Source organism: Bactrocera tryoni, chromosome 5 (assembly GCF_016617805.1).
Source record: "Bactrocera tryoni isolate S06 chromosome 5, CSIRO_BtryS06_freeze2, whole genome shotgun sequence".
Classification (NCBI taxonomy): Eukaryota; Metazoa; Arthropoda; class Insecta; order Diptera; family Tephritidae; genus Bactrocera; species Bactrocera tryoni.
In genome coordinates, this window is record NC_052503.1 from 14,897,689 (window position 1) to 14,917,180 (window position 19,492).

Sequence of the window (19,492 nt, forward strand, 5' to 3'; positions counted from 1 at the left end):
ATCATCAGTTGATATTAATTGCCGTCCTGAACGTGGTTCGTCGTCAACGCGTTCTGGACCCTCTTTGAATAATGTGTACCAAAAACAAAAAAACTAGTTGTTGATACCAATCAAAAACTTTTTCTAACGACAAAAATTATCATCGAAAATCTTTTCCAACGTTCTGAACGTTTCAGCACCAGAAACTTGATTCCGCACACAAATTTAACTTCTTCGTTGTTTATTTTGACTTATCGCCAAATGCACTTTATGTACTTCAGAAAGACAAGCGTATACTAAACACTAATGATTATTTTGATGTGACAATTGGCACAGATGTCACTGACAGTCATACTAACCTGGAAAAAGATATTAATATAATATATTATATTTCGACCTTTTTTACTTTCTTTTTTTTTTTCTTTTTTCATCAGAATGACGAGCCAAATTGCTTCTGTCTGTTTTATCTTGAAGTTACTAGGTTAACACCATTAGACGAAAAACGTTGTACTATCAATGTGTGTGTCGATGATTTTTTAAGTATCAAGGGTCACAGTGGAAAGGCTGCTGCCACTATGAAAGTTTCTGGAAAATGGATGTGGCTCGCTCAACATATTTTATGTGCATATCTCACAAATTATTTAAACTGAGTCCATAAAATTTGGTGATAACACTGCCTTCTGCTCAAAGACTCTATAATTGTAGTAATATATTTTCAAACGAAAGAGAGAGGTTAGCAGCAGCAAAGCGCTTAAATGTACCTTACACTATATGAACATAACGTTTTATTTTACCTGTGGTAGTAGCATTATGGTATATGTAATGCTGAATAACACAGCTGCTTTGCTGCTCAATTGCTGCAAAGCTTAAGTATTATACTGCTATATATCGTTGTAAGTGAACTCCAAACTAACACATGAATGCTGACGATGAGCCATTGAAAGAGATAAGCAAATGCTTTAACATACTTCACTTTGTGAATGCTTACACTAAGAGCATAAACCAAAAAACATGTGATTTTTTCTGCTTTTGCCAGAAAAGCTTATACACTCCTTCTGCTTTAATACAGCTTTTTGCATGGTCTAAAAGCATTTCGAACGAGTGTTCTAATTCGTTGGCCGGTATGGCCGCCAGTATGCCGGTGCAAGCCTTTTGAATGGCCTCTACGTCTGCATATGGCTTTCCTCTCATGGGCAAATGCATTTTTTGCGAAAAGGAAGCAGTCGCACGGTGCCACATCGGGTGAATACGGGGAGCGGTTAACGGTTAAAATGTGATTTTTGGTCAAATAAATCTCTTTAATGATGTCCTTCCAATGTTGGATTCTGAGCAATTTTTGGTCGTCAGTCAATTTGTGCAGAACAAACCGTGCCACCACTTTCGTAAACCCAAATATTCGATCGATATATTGGAGATGTTCAATTCCATTTCCGTTAATTTAAATGATGATTTCGGCTGATTTTTGATGAATTCGCGCACAGTTATGATGGAATTTCCGGTGATCACGGATTTTGATTCGCCCACATATTGATCGTCATTTATGTCCTCACGATCACTTTGAAAACACTCGTGCACTCTGCTACGGGATAGACAATTATCACCATGAACTTGTTTCATCAATTCAAACGTATCGGTAAAAGTTTTACCAACTTTAAAACAAAATTTAATGTTGGCTATTTGTTTGGAGCTCATTTTCGCACCGATAACACAAACATACTCACACTTAAAATCCAATAACTTTACTTCCAATTCATAAATTGTCATGAAATTCTCACTGAACAAACGATAAAGATAGCAGATTCTAATGCACTAGTCGACATACATGTATATTCAAAAAGTCTTGTTTACTGTTTACTTTGGAACACACCACGTATTACTGTAATCAGAGAGAAGATACGCAATATTAACAAGTAAGAAAGCCTAAGTTCGGGTGCCATCAAACATTTTATATTCTTGCGACTGCAAAAATTAAAACGAGGGGATCGAAATCCAAGCTCTTCTTCTTAATTGGCGTAGAAACCGCTTAAGCGATTATAGCCGAGCTAACAACTGCGAAATCCAAGCAGTTGTATATATAAATACACTATATACATATAACTCATACACTGATAGATATATAAGGTTCGTATATGAGTATATGGGAGTTGGGGTAGTATCGACCCGATTTTCTCTATTTCACATGTAGTATATGGGAGTTGGGGTAGTATCGACCCGATTTGCTCTATTTCTCCCAATACCACATTCTATTAAGTAGCCACATGCAAATACAATTAGATATTATAATTTATTTTACTTATACTTACTAAAAACATAAAAAAAAACAAAATTGAAGAATATCCCGAATGAACGAAAAAGTCCGAAAAAATGTTTAAGAAATTATAGTGATAAGGTTTGCGTGGCAAAGAGTGCATTCAACAGTTATATTAAAAATTACTCTATGAATAAAACAGCCAAAAGCATTAAATTTCACCTGCAGGGTGGCAAGGAAAGGCGTAATGTTAGCCGATGTAAAAATTGGACAATGGGTGTGACACCGCTAACTTTTAGGTGAAATCCTGTAACTCAGAAACTACTCAAGCAATTTCAATTAAATCTGGTCTGGCCTGAGATTATTCTATCATTACTATTCCACACTCTGGCGGTTGACAACTATGGCCACTTCCCATATACAACATACAAATCAAACATCAATGAAGCTATTAGGCTAAAACTTTAAAGAACTTGGACTTTTCTTACTTTTTATAGTATGGAATTTCTTAAAAACAATAAAACTAAAACCAAGAGGCTTCCAATACTTTCCTTGGAACATTCACTGTTATCACTGTTACCACCAAATAGGGAATATGGAACCACTATTTGATTCAGTAAGTATAATACTAATTTTCCATCTGCATTTGCCTCTTATCTCATTGCTGTCTTACATTTTTTGATCAAGTCAAGTTTGTTGAAATATTGTTGAAGCAAGATACAAATTATTTAAGTAAAATATCAAAGCATTAAAATATCAAAGCACTTATAAAAGCAGTTCGTGGAAATTCATGCCTAGGAATAACTCAACCGAAAAAATTAAGTAAAAAAGCACGAAAAATCAAAATAAATTGTAAATTCGAATACTTTTTATTAAGTCATTACATTTCTGCTGTTAGAATACACGATCATCTCACTGCTTAAATTAAAACAACCAATATTAAATGTATTAAAAGTCGCTGTCGATCATAAATTAGCACGCGAACGAGGACAGCGAACGCATAAAGTCGGCGCACATTTTAAAAATAAATCAAAAAAAAGAACAAAAAATTATGTTTAACATTTTGAAATTGCTATTAAAGTTGTGAAAATGAAGATTTTTTAATACAATTGCGCTCCATGCGAATTTCAATATTTGTACGCGCACACGCACACACACACATGCAAAGCAAGAGACGCGAAATCCGCCGCTGAAAGTCAAGTGCGCACATGTGCTAAAACATCTGGCCAACGATTTTACAGCAAATTTCAGCAGTTGACGTTGGCAAATTTGTCCATTGCTAATACGCTTATCGTATTAGCGCCAGCGACTATAGCAGCAGCTACCCGAACACCGGCAGCGTTGAGCCAAAGCGCTCGCTGCACAGATATGTTAGTCGTTAAGGCGCTTTCACGTTGAGCGGGCTTCAAGAGAAGCTGTTGTGGCAAATTTTTACACCTCGAAAAAACAAACTATAAGCCAAACGACAGGCGAGGAAAAACTGTAGTGCAAGCGTGTTGTAGAGAGGCGGTAACCAAGCGCGTTTCAACGTATGACATGGCGTATGAGTGACGTTACAGCATGTAAATAACTAATGAATCTGCTGCAAGGGGCATAATAAAGAGGAAACCATTTATTGTGAAACTTTTGGTTGACGTTTTCAACCGAGAATTTTAATTAATAATAACAGTTGCACTGGTTTAATTTCCATAGCATAAAGTTTGTTTTTGCTCCATTTGCATAATTATCGGTTGATTTCAAGGAAATGTGTGCTTGTGTGCGATAATTGGCTAGTTTGTGAACTATTTCATGTTATTTGTGAGTTAAAATAATGGCTAAATGCATATGCTTAAAATTTTGGTCTCAAATTTTGGTGATTTGAATGTAATCATAATAATAATTATAATAAAATAATAACTTTGTTACGAGTACGTGGTAATAGTAATCAAAATAATAAAATTTGCGATAATTATTATAACAGCAGTGCTAACTGATTATATAATAAAAGTAATAACTACAATAATACGAAATAGTAAAGCGTTGTCATATAACAGTTAAAACAAAAATAAATTTTTAATAAAAATTTATGTGAAATCTGATATTTACATATTTGCGACTACGTAAACACACAGCTGTTATTAGTACTACAAAAACAAAAACTCTAAAGCCAAAGAGTTTCTAAAAACTTTCCTTGAAACCCCCCGCTATACAGAGAACTCTCGCTATTTTCGACCAAATATGTTATTCGAGCGAATATGACACCAACGCTTACTTCCGCATAGCACCTGCTCATATTTATTTTATGCGTGGTGCCATGCATTAATGATTAATACCAATTCTCCCATCAAAACTTAATTTAGATGAAACTCTATTTAAGCAGAAAATTTTTAATACCACCGACATTAATGTGCTTTCTAACCCGAGAAGCTTCTGCCAGGAAGTGGCATTAGTATTTTGTCGTGAAAGCACATTATAGCCAAGGATTCCCAGAAACACATGTACTACTTCTATTCCTGCTACAACTTAGTGGCTTCAGGAACAAAACAAAGCTCTGTAGGCGTTTGTATACTTCATTTTATTACTGCTTACAATGAAAAATGGCACTTGAGGGCAGAACTTGCAGTTATAGTGAGAAAAGTGCAAACTAATACGTTTGACAGAAGTTAAGCACAAAGTTCGTGCAATATTTTCTGAGTATTACAAATTATAATAGAATGACGAGTAGTAGGCGAAATGCCATTTACCAGGATATACATATGTGTAATTGCGGTAGACATTAGTACAGCCGTTTTAATTATGAGCTTGACTCTCCGTAAAACAGCATACCAAATCAGATTAAATATAACCCGGACTATCCGTCTGTCTGTATATATACGAACTAGTCCCTCAGGTTTTAAGATATCGTTTTGAAATTTTGCAAACGTCATTTCCTCTTCAAGAAGTCGCTTATTTGTCGGAACTGCCGATATCAGACTACTATAACATATAGCTGCCATACAAACCGAGCGATCGGAATCAAGTTCTTGTATGGAAAACTTTCACATTTGTCAATGTATCTTCACAAAAGTTTGCACAGGTTATATTCTAAGATAGTAATGTAATATGCGAAAAAATTGTTCAGATTGGCTAACTATATCATATAGCTACAATACAAACTGAACGATCGGAATCTAGTACTGGTATGGAAAACTTTCGTATTTGACTTTCTTCACGAAGTTTGACACGGATTACTGCTTAAGGTAATAATATAATCTCCGAAAAAAATTGTTCAGATCGGCTCCCTATAGCATATAGCTTCCATACAAACTGAACATATAGCTACTAAAAGAAATGCACCTGTGAAGGGTATATAAGCTTCGGTGCAGCGTTAACGGTTTTTCTTGTATGGATATGGCATTTGGCACAGACGGTCGTACCAACCTTTAGAAAAACTATTTCGACTGTTCGGTTTTTCTGCGAAATTTAAGTTGAAAAGTCAGAAATTTTAGTTACCCATAGCTCGGAGTGTCTGAGATCTTTCGATTTAGTTGTCATTAACAGAAGTGGATAGATGTCCGGTTGAGGCAAGTTGTCAATGAATCCATAAACTCCAATGAATGTTTGAGTCGTAATATAGTACATCTAATTTTAAAAAAATGTCAACACTTTTTTCTTGGCAAAAAATTGAACAGCGAGTCTGGATATTTAGGTTTCCAATGGAATCACGATTGGAAACCTAAATATCCAAACTCGCTGTTCATTTTTTTTTTTGGTAAAAAATGCCAAATAAACTTCTCACCATATAAGCAATCAACTGCCAAATATGGGGTAGTCGAAAAAGACTCTTCGTATCTCTAAACAAACTTCAACTTATTTTATATGTATAAAAATAAATAAATAAACAAATATGTACCATTTTGGTCGACCACTTTTTGCTATTTTTCCGTTGGAGACATTTTTCCCATAGTGTAAAACTTTCATCAGTGTAAATCGAAATTTCCAAAACGAAAGCAAGCGAACTGTTGTTGTGTTAAACGAACTGATACTGCATCGTCTCCGTAAACTTCACAAATTTCATTGGTGGCTTGCGTGGCATTTTACCCTTTCTTATACAAAAATTTCAAAATATAGCGAATATAGCTCACCTTTTCAACACTATATTCAATGAGATTGATAGCACTGGCGATATACGACTGCAACGACATCTGTGTACAAAATACGAAAAAACTTTTTCGACTACCCAATACATACTTCTTAATCTATATAGAACAAAATTCATGCAAACATAAAAATGGTTGCACCAATCTAAAAATAGCGGCCAATCCGTGTCGAATTCGATCCAGTGGCATATCTACCAAAGCGAAAAGTTGAGTGAAAGCAACAGTTACCAAGAGATCTTTCATACAACTGTATTTTCTCTTTTCATAACAATTTTATTCCCGTGCTTCTGTGCATTATTTTCAATGAAAGTTTAAATCGTCTAGAAAAGGAGAGTTTACCATGTTTACATGTACTTTTTGATAAAAATTTTGGCGTATAAAATACTCAAACTTTTCGCTTTTATGCATTCAAGTTTTGTCTGCATTCAAGTTCTTTCCCGCTTTTCTGTCGTTTTACGCACGATTTCGCGTATTTGCTGTGCACAGCGCTGAAATTGTATTTTTTAGCGGAAATTTAAATATTAAAAAAAATTTAGATGAAAAGTTTAAATGAAATTTGTTATATACAAAGTTTACGCCAAAAAGTTTTCAGTTAATGAAGCTCTAACAAATAACTACACAGACAATAATTTCTTTTCTGCTTCCTATGTGAGTAAAAGCTAAATGCATGGCAATTTAATTTAAATAATTTGTATTAAATGCGGAAATATTTTTTTATTAAATGTAGAACGCAGATCTAAATTGAAAACATTTTTGCTAAGCGCACATTTTTCGTATCAATTGAATTTAGCGCTAATTGCTTTCACAAACAGTCTGATAAAATTTCGCATACACATTAATATATGTACATATGTATGTATGTATTGTATTTGTAAAAGTCGCGTCAATTAGCGTGTTATCAGAATCCGATAGCCGTAAATATAAACAGCAAAAATAACAACGAGAGCACAGAATTATAATTATTATTGTATTTATAATTGTATATGCATAATTTTATGCGAAAATATTGTCGTGCTTGTATTAATGCATCGTTGAGTAGGAAAAATATGCGCCCAGCGTCGGTTACTTGCTACTAGCATCTCTGTGTCATTCCCTTGCATTATAAAGCAAGCTGTAGCATACACTAAAATAATATTAAATAATTCATAATTTGTCATGTTTCATTTAAAGAACTTTCGGAATACATTTAAAAAAAATGTTTGATATTTAATTTCAGCGAAAGTTCAACTCATATTTTGTTGATAGATTTCCATTAAGAGTACTGTACTCTGCTGAATTTTATTCACAATTCAAGGAAGAACGTGTTTGAAATTTTGTAAATGTTGCTGGTGACACTAAAGGCGTGAATTTTTCAAATTAGCAGAAACCTATACCAGCTGATCAAATTTACGTCGGACTGTGACCATTTAAACTGCGCGCACCAACCGAATCGAAAAAAAAATATTAGGTTGTCAAATATCTCCCTTATGCCTTTTTGTCTTTTGAATTTCACGGCTATGTGTAAAGCTACAGAGCTCGTATATGGCAATACTATACATCTTCGAAAGGTCTTGATACAACCTATAAAACGACGCTATGCTGATATTATGATTAGTTGGGATATTGCGTTCAACAGTTATAGACGTGTAAACATGGAGTTCAATAACGCCGAAATTCGCGCTATTTTAAAGCTGTCCTTCGTTAAAGCCAAATCCGTTAGAGAAACGTGAGATTAATGGTATTTTGGGGGATTGTACTATATCACTTCGAACTGCGGAGAAAGGGTTTCGACGATTCAGAGCGGGTGAAAATGACACCATGGATAAGCCAGCCGGCGGAAGACTTTTGACGACGAATACCGATCAAATCGTGGAAAACATCGAGTTAGGCCGACATGTGGCATCTCGCGACATCTTCCAGAAGATGGGAGTTAGTCACCAAACCATTTTAAACCATCTACAGAAAGTTTTCTGATACACAAAAAAAGCTTGATGTTTGGGTGCCGCATAATTTGGCACAAAAAAACCTTCTGGACCGAATCGACGCCTGCGATATGCTGCTGAAACGGAACGAACTCGACCCATTTTTGAAGCAGATGGTGACCGAAAGCGAAAAATGGATCACATACGACAATATCAAGCGAAAACGCTCATGGTTGAATCGTCTCAAACAGTGGCTAAGCGGGGAATGACGGCCAGGAAGGTTTTGCTGTGTGTTTGGTGGTACTGGAAGAAAATCATCTACTATGAACTGCTCCCATAAGACCAGACGCTTAATTCTACCATCTACTGCGAACAACTGGACCGCTTGAAGCAGGCGATCGACCAGAAGCGTCCAGAATTGTCCAACAGGGAAGGTGAGGCGTTCCACCAGGACAACGCCAGACTACACACTACGTTGATGACTCCTCAGAAGCTACGGGAGCTCGGATGGGATAGCGCCAAGTGATTACCACCTGTTCCTGTGCATGGCGTACGCCCTTGTTGGTGTAAAGTTGAACTCAAAAGAGGCTTGTGAAATGTGGCTGTCCGAGTTTTTCGCAAATAAGGAGGGGGGCTTCTACGAGGGGGGTATTATGAAATTGCCGGCTAGATGGAAACAGATTATCGAACGAAACGGCGCATATTTGAACTAAATCCGATCACTGTGACACTTTTTATAAAGCATTGAATAAAGAGCAAAAAAGCGGAAGGGAGATATTTGACAACCTAATATTTACATGAACCATCCACTAAATAGCTAATAAGTTTTGTAAAAATCTAGCTCTAAGACTTTCATGTTCAAAAATACGACAACATTTGACTTTGCCTTAGAAAGTGAATGCTTCTTCGAAATTCCTGGAACGAAATTAGCTTTGGCGCATCTTTTCACGAAATAACACGAAATTTCTAATGACAAAGCGTAATTTAATAGTTCCATTCCATTAAAGTACTTACTCACACAACTGTTAACAACGAAATATCGATTTTCTAGAAGCACACAAAAGTTAGAGTGTATGTGTGCTTGTAATAAAGCTGGCACATAAAATACAGCAGAACTTGACCTTTAAGAACCCTGTAACGTGAAATGTATTGAAAATCTGCACATACATACACACGCGTGCATATCTACAGTTATTCTCTCTACGGAGATAAATTTCTTTTAAAGTCAGTTCATTTCCGTAGCGGCCCTTTTGATTGTATTTGTATTTGAACACCACTTGGCTTCCTCCAATGTGCACAAATCCGTTCCATCTTATTGACAGAACACGCTTGCGGTTAAATAGAAATGCTGCAGCGGTTTTATTTGTTTAATTTTTTCTACAAAAACAAATGTGTGAATTATATTTGCTTAAGATTCACTAACCTTCCAATTTGTTTACTTGTATTTATACCTGCGTGTATGTGTATGTATTGGTGTAATTCTAAAGGCTGCTGGCCAAGCTGGTTCGCCAAGTACAGTCTAATTAATAAATAAACCGAAAGTCAACAGACTTAAAAATTAAATAAATATTTGTTTGTGGTATTTGCTTATTTCGATTTGTTGTTAAAGAAATTTCCATGCAAGGTTGGAATGTTTGGTAACAAAGAAAAACGTTTTAAATAAGTGAGAAAGATATAAATGCGGTCACAACTGAATATTTGATATTTTAGCAATTTAATGTAATGACGGAAGTGTGAGTTTTTCGATGAATATACAAGAAATGATTATTGAAGCATATTATTATATTATGAAATTAGATCAAATTTTACTCCGACTAACAAAAAAATACTTTTTATGTATTTTAATACAAATATTTATTATCGCCTACAAATAGATCCCTGAAAATGCCAACGATTAATCTAATTTTTCTCACCTCACTTGTTATAAGCCTCAGGGTTCGGTTGAGTTGGCCTTCAGTGCCTTCAGCGAGTTTTGGCTTTTTGACTCATTTTTGGTTTTTTGCTTTTTGGACTCATTTTTGCTTTTTCGACTAATTTTTGAATCGCCATTCGCTTGATTGTTGAATAGTTTCGACTTCCTATTCTTAAACCTGCATCTCGTCACTAGTAATAATTCGTTTGCTGAATGTAGAATTTTGTTCTCATTTGTCGTACGTCTCTTTTGCGACCTCTACTCGACGTTTTCACAACGATTAAAGATCCGAAATCCTTTGCAAACTTACTTCTAGAAGAATGTTATTGTTTGTTAGCAGTAGTAGCTCTGTTTTTTCCGTTTCGTGCGTAAGATTGTGAGAGTCAAATCATGTTTGCGTTTGCAACAAGACCTGATTCCGCTTTCTTCGGCATTCTTCCGTGGCTCGGAGTATAATTATTGCTGCGCTGTCGTCTGCATAGCCAATCGAATAAGATTCATCTCGCATTTCAAGTGTTAGTATTTCGTCATAACAAATATTTCATAGGTCTGGGCCTGATTGACCCATGTGCTGCCGCTAACCCAACCAAACAGCTATTTGTCAAGATCCCTTTCTGGTCTAGTACAGCAGATTGCTATTATTACTCATGTTGAGAAAATACAAAAAATTACTTACAATTTCTCAGAACATAATCTTAGAATAAAAACTTGCATATAAATGTAATTTTATTGAGAATTTTCGCTTATTGTAAGCAATTCAAATTATGAGAATATTAGACAATGGCTGGTAAATATTAAATATTTATATAAGAATGTCACTTGGAATTTACCTGTACATTTTTCTGCATTCCATATTTACGAATTTAAAATATGTCATGAAACATACTTTCCAAATTATAACAAAGTTTGTTGAAAATACTTCATTGTCTCCAACTGTGCAGCAATTTATCAAATACTATCACTGCAAAAATATAAAATCACAAATGTACGTATGTATTTTATACATAATCAAGTGTGTGTATGCGACAACCGTTAATTCTGTTAAATAAACATAAGGACATAACACGTCTAGTATTGGTGCAGAGCTCAGCGGCATTAAGCTGCACTCAACATGGATGAATTCCCAGTGGTTCAAGTGCCAGTCGACGAAGTGCTCGAGGAAGCAGAATTTGGTAAGGCCAATTGTTGTTAAAATGAAGTCAAAAAAAAGTATATGTAAAAGGTAAACCAACCAATTTTAAAATCTCTCATGTATGAATTCCCTCGCAGAGCGACTGTATTCGGCACCCACTGGCATCGTGGTGTTACTGTCCATTTTCTATGGCACTATAAGTATTCTGGCAGTTATCGGCAACTCACTGGTTATTTGGGTTGTGGTGACGACACGTCAAATGCGCACCGTTACAAACATGTATATAGCCAATTTGGCTTTTGCGGATGTGGTCATCGGTTTATTTTGCATACCATTTCAGGTAAAAGACTTTTGTTCGAATGTTAAAATGCGATTAATGCAATTAATGTTACTTTGACTGTTAATAATTGATCATAGTACCTCATGTAAACATATGTATTGAGACTGACGTAATCTGTCAAGATATATTCATAAATTTAGTATTGTCTAAAGCAATGGTGAAATCTCCGAAGAAATTATTCAAATCGAGTCACTATAGCATATACATATGTACATAGCTCCAATACAAGCTGATCGATCAAAATCAAGTTCTTTTAAGGAGAATTGGTGTTTTGATTTTAAATTATTTTAATTTAATTTGTTTTATTTAATTTAATTTTATTTTATTTCATTTCATTTCATTTTATTTTATTTTATTTTTTTATTTTATTTTATTTTATTTTATTTTATTTTATTTTATTTTATTTTATTTTTATTTATTATTTTATTTTATTTTATTTTATTTCATTTAATTTTATTTTATTTTATTTTATTTATTTAATTTAATTTATTTAACTTAATTGATTTGGTTTAATTTAGTTATTAATATAATTTAGTTTATTTAATTTTTGTTTATTTTACTTTATTTTATTTTATTTTTTTATTTTATTTTATTTTATTTTATTTTCTTTTTTATTTTATTTATTTTATTTTATTTTATTTTTTATTTTATTTTATTTTATTTTATTTTATTTTATTTTATTTTATTTTAATTTGTTTTAGTTTAGTTTAATTTATTTTCGCGTATTTTATTTTAATTTAACTTCGATTACCTTAATTTGACTTAACGTGACGTAACTTAAATTGACCTAACTTAGCCTGATTCCATTTAATATTAATATTAGTTTGAAATTTTAAGAAAAGAAATATACTTATTTCACCATTTTCTTGAGCGGTATATTATTAATTTAGTAAAATTTAAAATATTTAAAAAAAAAAATGGTTGGTCCAGTTAATTATGAACTAATAACTAGTTCGTAACTAGTTCATTTCAGAACAAAGCTTTTATGAGTAGCTCAAAACTTTTTTATTGGCGATTTTAAGTTAACTTAACGTGACGTAACTGAACTTGACTTAACTTAGCCCAATTATATATAATATTATTTCAATTTAATTTAACTTTACTTAACTAATTTATTTTAATTTAACTTAATTTAATTTAATTAACTTAAATTTGTCTTATTTAACTTGATGTTGTTATACTTTTTCAGTTTCAAGCCGCTTTATTACAACGCTGGAATCTGCCGTGGTTTATGTGTGGCTTTTGCCCTTTTATACAGGCGTTAACCGTTAACGTGTCCGTTTTCACACTCACTGCAATCGCAATCGACAGGCATCGAGCCATTATAAATCCGCTGAGGTGAGTTTTAAATAAGTTCAGCCGTCATATTTGGGTAAGTATAAGGTCGCTCAGCGGTAGCAAAAAAAGCATGTTATGTTAAGGTTAATTATGAGAAATATGGAAATTATGTTCGCAATCAAAGTCCTAAATCAACTATCTAAATTTGATGTTTGAAATTTAAGGTGAAGTATACTGGCTTAAATACTTAAATTTATCAAAATTACGATTACCATTAATTTCTGCCGTCTTCATATCCCTCATTGTTTAAACGTTACTGTTCCACAAAAATTCAGATAACGTGACTAAGCTTGAAAACATAATTAAATTCCTTGGCCGCAAAAAGTTAGCAAAATTGTGCAAATAAATTTGCGTTTCTTGCAATAATTCAAAGCTCACAGAAAGCAATTAAATACCAAATATCTTCTACTGAAAAACGATATATCCATAATTTATGGCTCATGGAAATATCGCGTTTATTTATTGCTTATATTACGAGTAATAATATCACAGCATGCTTTTGTTATATTGAATAATAAATATTTATTTGTATTTTATTATTCCTTAGGGCTCGACCTACAAAATGGGTGTCCAAGTTAATACTCATCGGCATTTGGCTGGCGGCATTTCTATTCGCCACACCCTGTGCCATAGCATTTCGCGTTGAAGTGGAGCATGAGCGCTACAGAGGTAAGCACGTGTTTATAATGCATTTTATTTACCTACTTATACAGGGTTGGCTATGTAGTGATATATTTTTAAGGAATTATAAAAATACTCAATTTTAAATACGACAATACAAAGATGTATGTACATGTTAAAAGCAGAAATAATATGAAGCGCAGCCATTAAGCTTAGTTTAGGCAACGATCTCATTGAAGTAACAGCCTCAGTCGGTTTAGTGATAGCATATCATACTAGCACATTTTGTTAAAAACTAGGTAATAGCTTTGACACTCTGTCATCACGCAAATGGCTTGCTCGCCATTCCGCTTGAGGGTATCTATCGTTAATGGCTGCTTTGCTTAAAATATCCCGCCAACACTGCTCGCTGCTATTTCATAACACTGCAGCGTCTGATTATCAAACTTAACAGCCAAACTTTCATATTAGCAAGTTTTATTAAGCGTGATGCTAGTGGAATCTCGGATTGCATAAGTCCCTGCCGGCAGTTCTCGCTCACGAAAGATTTGTATCTTGCCAACACAGTACTCAATGCAGAGCTTTCGGCAATTAAAGCAGCATTTTTTCGGCTTTCTAGTGGCAAAGCGCTTGCGGTGTCACACTAATGAATTACAAGAAAAAAACCACGTAAAAGAACCACCCTGTATAACAACATGTTTATTATTACTCACTTCCTTCTCCTCGTTGTATGTTTTTTTTTCAGAAAACGGCATTATTTTCAATGTTACCCGACCATTTTGCATGAATAAAAACCTTACCGAGAAGCAATTACAAACATATCGTTACACGTTGGTGTTCATGCAGTACTTTGTGCCGTTTTGCGTCATCAGTTTTGTCTACATACAAATGGCGGTGAAGTTGTGGGGCACACGAGCGCCTGGCAATGCTCAAGATACGCGCGACATAACACTTCTGCGAAATAAAAAGAAAGTAAGTCAGCGGAAAAATCCGCACATTTGTGTAGATTTCATTTCCTTAAGTGCGTATGTATGCAAGGTATGTGTGCGTGTGTGGGTTTGCGTGCGTAGAGCTCAAAAGCTGAAGGATTTCCGCTAGCTTAAGACCTGTAACGGGTGTTTATATTGTTATTTGTTTTCGATATTACGATTGTTATATACTTATGCCCTGAATAGGGTGTAATCGATTTATAACACCCAGAAGGAAACATTGGAGACTCTTTGAAATATTGATATAAATTATCAGGTGTTCATTTACTTTTGTTCGACAATCTTTTTGACTGTTTGTCTGCTTCTTCGTCTATATAAGCGAACTAGTCGCTCAGGTTTTGGGATATCGATCTGAAACTTCACGCTCGTTATTTTCTTCGCAAGAAACCGCTCATTTGTCGGAACCGCCGATACCAGACTACGATAGCATATAGCTACCTTACTAACTGACCAATCAAAATTAAGCCCTTGCATCAAAAACTGTTTTATAGAGTTATACTCACGAAATTAGATTATTGTCAAAGGCAATGGTACAATAGCACATAGCTGCAACACAAACTGACCAATCAAAGTAAAGTTAAAGATCTCTTTATGCCTTTCTAAGCTTTTAGAAATGCAACTGTGTAGGGTATCAAAGCTCCTATTAACTTGTCTTCTTGTTGAATTTTTTTGTTTCGTTTTTCTTTTCACTTTATCATTTATTTTCACGCTTAATCTAGTTAAAATGTAATTTCTGTATTTCTTTATTTCTTTTGTTTTGCTCGTCTGCTGACAGGTCATAAAAATGCTTATAATTGTTGTAGTCGTCTTCGGTCTGTGCTGGCTGCCGCTGCAATTGTATAATATTTTGTATGTGACGTTCCCCGAAATAAATGAATATCATTTCATCAACATAATATGGTTTTGCTGCGATTGGCTGGCGATGAGCAACAGCTGTTATAATCCGTTCATTTACGGTATTTATAATGTGAGTATGGTAAATTAAGATTAATTATTCAATTGCGTGTGTCTATGTGTATGTTATAAACATGTGTGTCCCTGAGTTTGAGATTCTTGTTATTTCACATGAAATGAAATAAGAAAAAACACTTACATATTTCGTGTTGGAGATTTTTTTAGGAATAACATGCAATGATTAACTTGATTAAATCAAATATCCCTTTAAAGAGCCTAACCAAAATTAATCGTAATATTCGGTAGAAATCTAAATTAAATTCACGGTTTAGTCACATATATGATAAGCAGAGAGATGCAAATTAGTTATGACTGAAAAACAAGCAATCTGCTTTCAAAAATTATTAATGATTTTGTTGAAATGATGCCAGTTTTAATATTTGGTAAACACAAAATGCTTTGATTGAGGATCCTGTTGAGAAATTAGTAATATTGGGTAGTCCAAAAAGGATTTTCGTATTTTGTCAATAGATGTCGTCGCAGTCGTAGATCATATCTCCAGTGCTACCAATCACATTGTGTCATACAAATATTGTTGGAAAGGTGATTTTTTAAGCTTCATTTAACCAAAAAAAAAAAATTAATTCGGGTAAGTTAAAAAAAAGCTACAGCTGTTCAAAAATGAGGGAAAATAATGGAGAACAACTTTAGACCACATAGATCTTTGATGACTTGGCAAAAACTGGGAGATCTTGGCTGGGAAGTTTTGATGCATCCTCCATATAGCCTTGACCTTACGCCATGCGACTATCATTTGTTTCTGTCAATGCAGAACTCCCTTAATAGAGTATAGTTGGCTTCAAGAGAAGCCTGTGAAAGTGATTTGTCGCAGTTTTCCGACCAAGAAACCAGAAGTTTTACACTGATGGAATAATGTCTCTAGCGGAAAAATGGCAAAAAGTGTTCGACCGAAATGGTACATATTTGGGTCATTATAGTTCATTATAAATATAAACAAATACGAAAAGACTTTTTTTGACTACCGAATATTACAAAAAAAAGAACTATAAAAATTTGTAAGATTCAATTCTTGCGCGATTTCTCAAAGTATCCATCGAGCACATTAAGAGATACCTGATCATAATTAATTTGTATACTTGCTATCTTTTTCATCCTATCTTAGTTGATAGGTAATAAAAAACTCTAGCTCGGTTATAAAATGAGTGAATAAAGCTTCTTATTAGTATTGTTAGTCCAAGAAATTAAAAAAAAAACTATGAAGTTTTTATGTCAAAGTGAATTCTGAAGAAAAATAATAGGTATATGCAAATTTTTAACAAGACCCTATGTTAGCAATAACACCGGCACTTTAACTATACCTTATGTTAGGTTAACAGATCGATTCAATAAATGATCCCACTTGGACAACAGAGAACATCCATTGAAATACCTAAATCGTTCTAAGTATTAATTGAAAATCCATTCAGAAAGAGACAAATCGCTTTGAGCCTACCACAAATTTGTTAGGGCGGCTGTTTTACCAGGTTTGCAAAAGATGTGTATGTCCAGATGTTATATTTCGACCTCAGTTTTGCAAAATACGGAAATGGAGGAAAAAGCGCGGAGCTGTTTCCATCTTTCCTTTCTAGATACAATTTGACAGTTAGCGTCCAACATAATTATCAAGCTTACCGCATGCACGCCTCTAAAGCAAATGTTCTACGATTATAGCAAGATTAAACTTATTGAAAGCAGTGGTTCTTCAAAAGAACCAGCGTGCGCTAAGCTCTCACTAAATGCCGAGGTAGAGTGCTAGAACGCTAAAGGACAATTGGGACCCAACGCGTTCCCAATTCGATATAATCGCGACAAGGGTGCCCTTTCTTGCAAGCTCATCGGCTTTGTAGTTAAATTATGCTTTGCTTTCAAACAAGATCCTTCGACAGTACTATTCCGATGTACAAAATTTTGTTCACTCTTCACACAAGCTCTCAAATGATTCGCTCATTCACCACCAGCAGCATGCACGTTTTCTATAGGTATTGACGGCACTACTCAAATGAAAAATTTTTTGAGATTCCAAATTTCTGTGTGATATTCAACAGGTATGCTCTCCAAAGCTGAACACTAACTGTTGTCTAATATATAAAAATCTGGCCAGAAATATTTCTTTTATGTCCCCGCTTGGTGGTTTTGCCTCATATGCGGGAGCGGAATCTTGTTAGCAGAATGTATGCTCTTTATAGAAGAGAGCATTGCTTAACTGCACAGAAATGTAACAGGGCTGTTAACAGGTTGCGAAAAGTAACTGAACGCTACAATTAAGTTTGAGTGATGCTCAAGTCGCTGTTAAAGACAAATCTAATGCTCATCCGAATTATAAAAAATTAGCAATACACCCAAAATTCATATTTTTGCTATATTATGTTAATATTGACTTGTCTTTTGTATTTCAATAAAATAACCCTTTGTGTATAACAAAAAAAATACCTAACCTCCGATTATCGATAAATCAAATTGTAATATTTTTCATCCTTTAATAACACACACTCTTGCATGCTTTACATTTAACAGGAAAAATTCAAGCGTGAATTCAATAAGCGCTTTGCCACATGCTTCTGCAAGCCACACAAGCTGCTCGATGTGCCGGAGCGCACAATGTCCATGCACACACGCGTCAGTTCCATACGCTCCGGCAGTGTGCCCAACTCATCCATGCGAATACGCACCAATTTGCACGGAAGCGTGAATGGCAATGGTGGCAGCATATCGGCAGCAAAATCCCATGCAACAACAGCAAATAGCAACGCCTTTTCACACGAATTCGGTCGCAATGAAAATGCCATGTCATTTGAACTAACTAACCTCGCTTCAAGAAACCCAAGTGGTATTGAAAGTAATAACAACAATAACAGCAACAGCAACTATAATATAAATACTTCCAGCAGCAATGTCAATAGCATGCAGTTGCAAGAAACTGAAGTTATCGCCGGCGAGCACACATGTGTGGGCGAATTGAACGCATTGATGGAGCTTGAAGCGTTGTCATATAATGCGTACAATGCGGGCAACAGCACATAGTGCCGCACAAGTGGCCGTTGAGCACTCTAGCGCTAAGCTAGTGCTGTCAAGCATTATTTATTTGTAAGTGTGCATGCGTTGTGTGAGCGCAAATGTTCCCGGCCAAGTGTTTGGGTGTTTACATTAAGATTTTAAGCCATTGAGTGGGAATTATGAGCTTGGTCATGCATTTAGTATTATACGTATTATTGCGTTTATTGATAGCAACTTGTAAAATAATAATTATATAACTGTGATCGGAATAAATTTTTTTATAGAAACTTAAAAAGAGTTTGTAATAGAAAGGGAAGGGCAAATGTATAATGTGAGAAAAATTTTTTTGGAAAATGGAAAAACAACAAATTTTTTATGTGAGAAAATAGTTTTTTGGAAAAACTGAAAATTGTGCCACCGCTGCGTATGAGTAACTTACAGCTTGGAACCAACGCCAAATTACTTCTCCACGCATATTTCTAATTTATAATGAATGACAAACCAATGAGGGAATAAATAATTCGAAAAAATATATTTTTAAATTAAATATTGACCAATTATATGGAGAAAAAAGCAATATTCATAACATTTTTTTATACCCAGCGTGACAGCCTAAAAAAGGGGTTTTTTTGGCAATTAAAGGAAAAAAACTATAAAAAAGTAATATTTTTAAAATTTAAGATTAAAAATGTGTATATACAAATGTTTTTTTTTAACACTATTTACATTTCAATATATTTCGAGTTACACGCGATCTGTAGCGTCACTAACGAAAAAGGACTTCCAGTCTGCTCCGTTGATGGAATCTATACAAAAGTAGTCTCTAAAGAAATTAAAAATTTACAAATATCGGCGTTTTTAATAATTTAAATTTCAGCTAAATTTTTGCCCTTTTTAATACGCTAAACTTCGATTTTTTATTAATTCAGAAACATGAGAAGGTCATATAGAAAGACTGCAACTATA

General features: G+C 34.3%; 1 protein-coding gene across 1 annotated transcript; it reads left to right on the plus strand.

Moving 5' to 3' along the window:
* The first annotated feature begins 3,620 nt into the window (after positions 1-3,620).
* On the plus strand, positions 3,621-18,786 carry LOC120777648 (RYamide receptor-like). Its single transcript, XM_040109100.1, has 8 exons — positions 3,621-3,789; positions 11,100-11,330; positions 11,428-11,630; positions 12,820-12,968; positions 13,516-13,637; positions 14,335-14,561; positions 15,354-15,545; positions 18,047-18,786. The coding sequence occupies exons 2-8, from the start codon at positions 11,270-11,272 to the stop codon at positions 18,551-18,553; spliced, it is 1,461 nt and encodes a 486-aa protein (XP_039965034.1). The 5' UTR covers positions 3,621-3,789; positions 11,100-11,269; the 3' UTR covers positions 18,554-18,786.
* Positions 18,787-19,492: the final 706 nt, after the last annotated feature.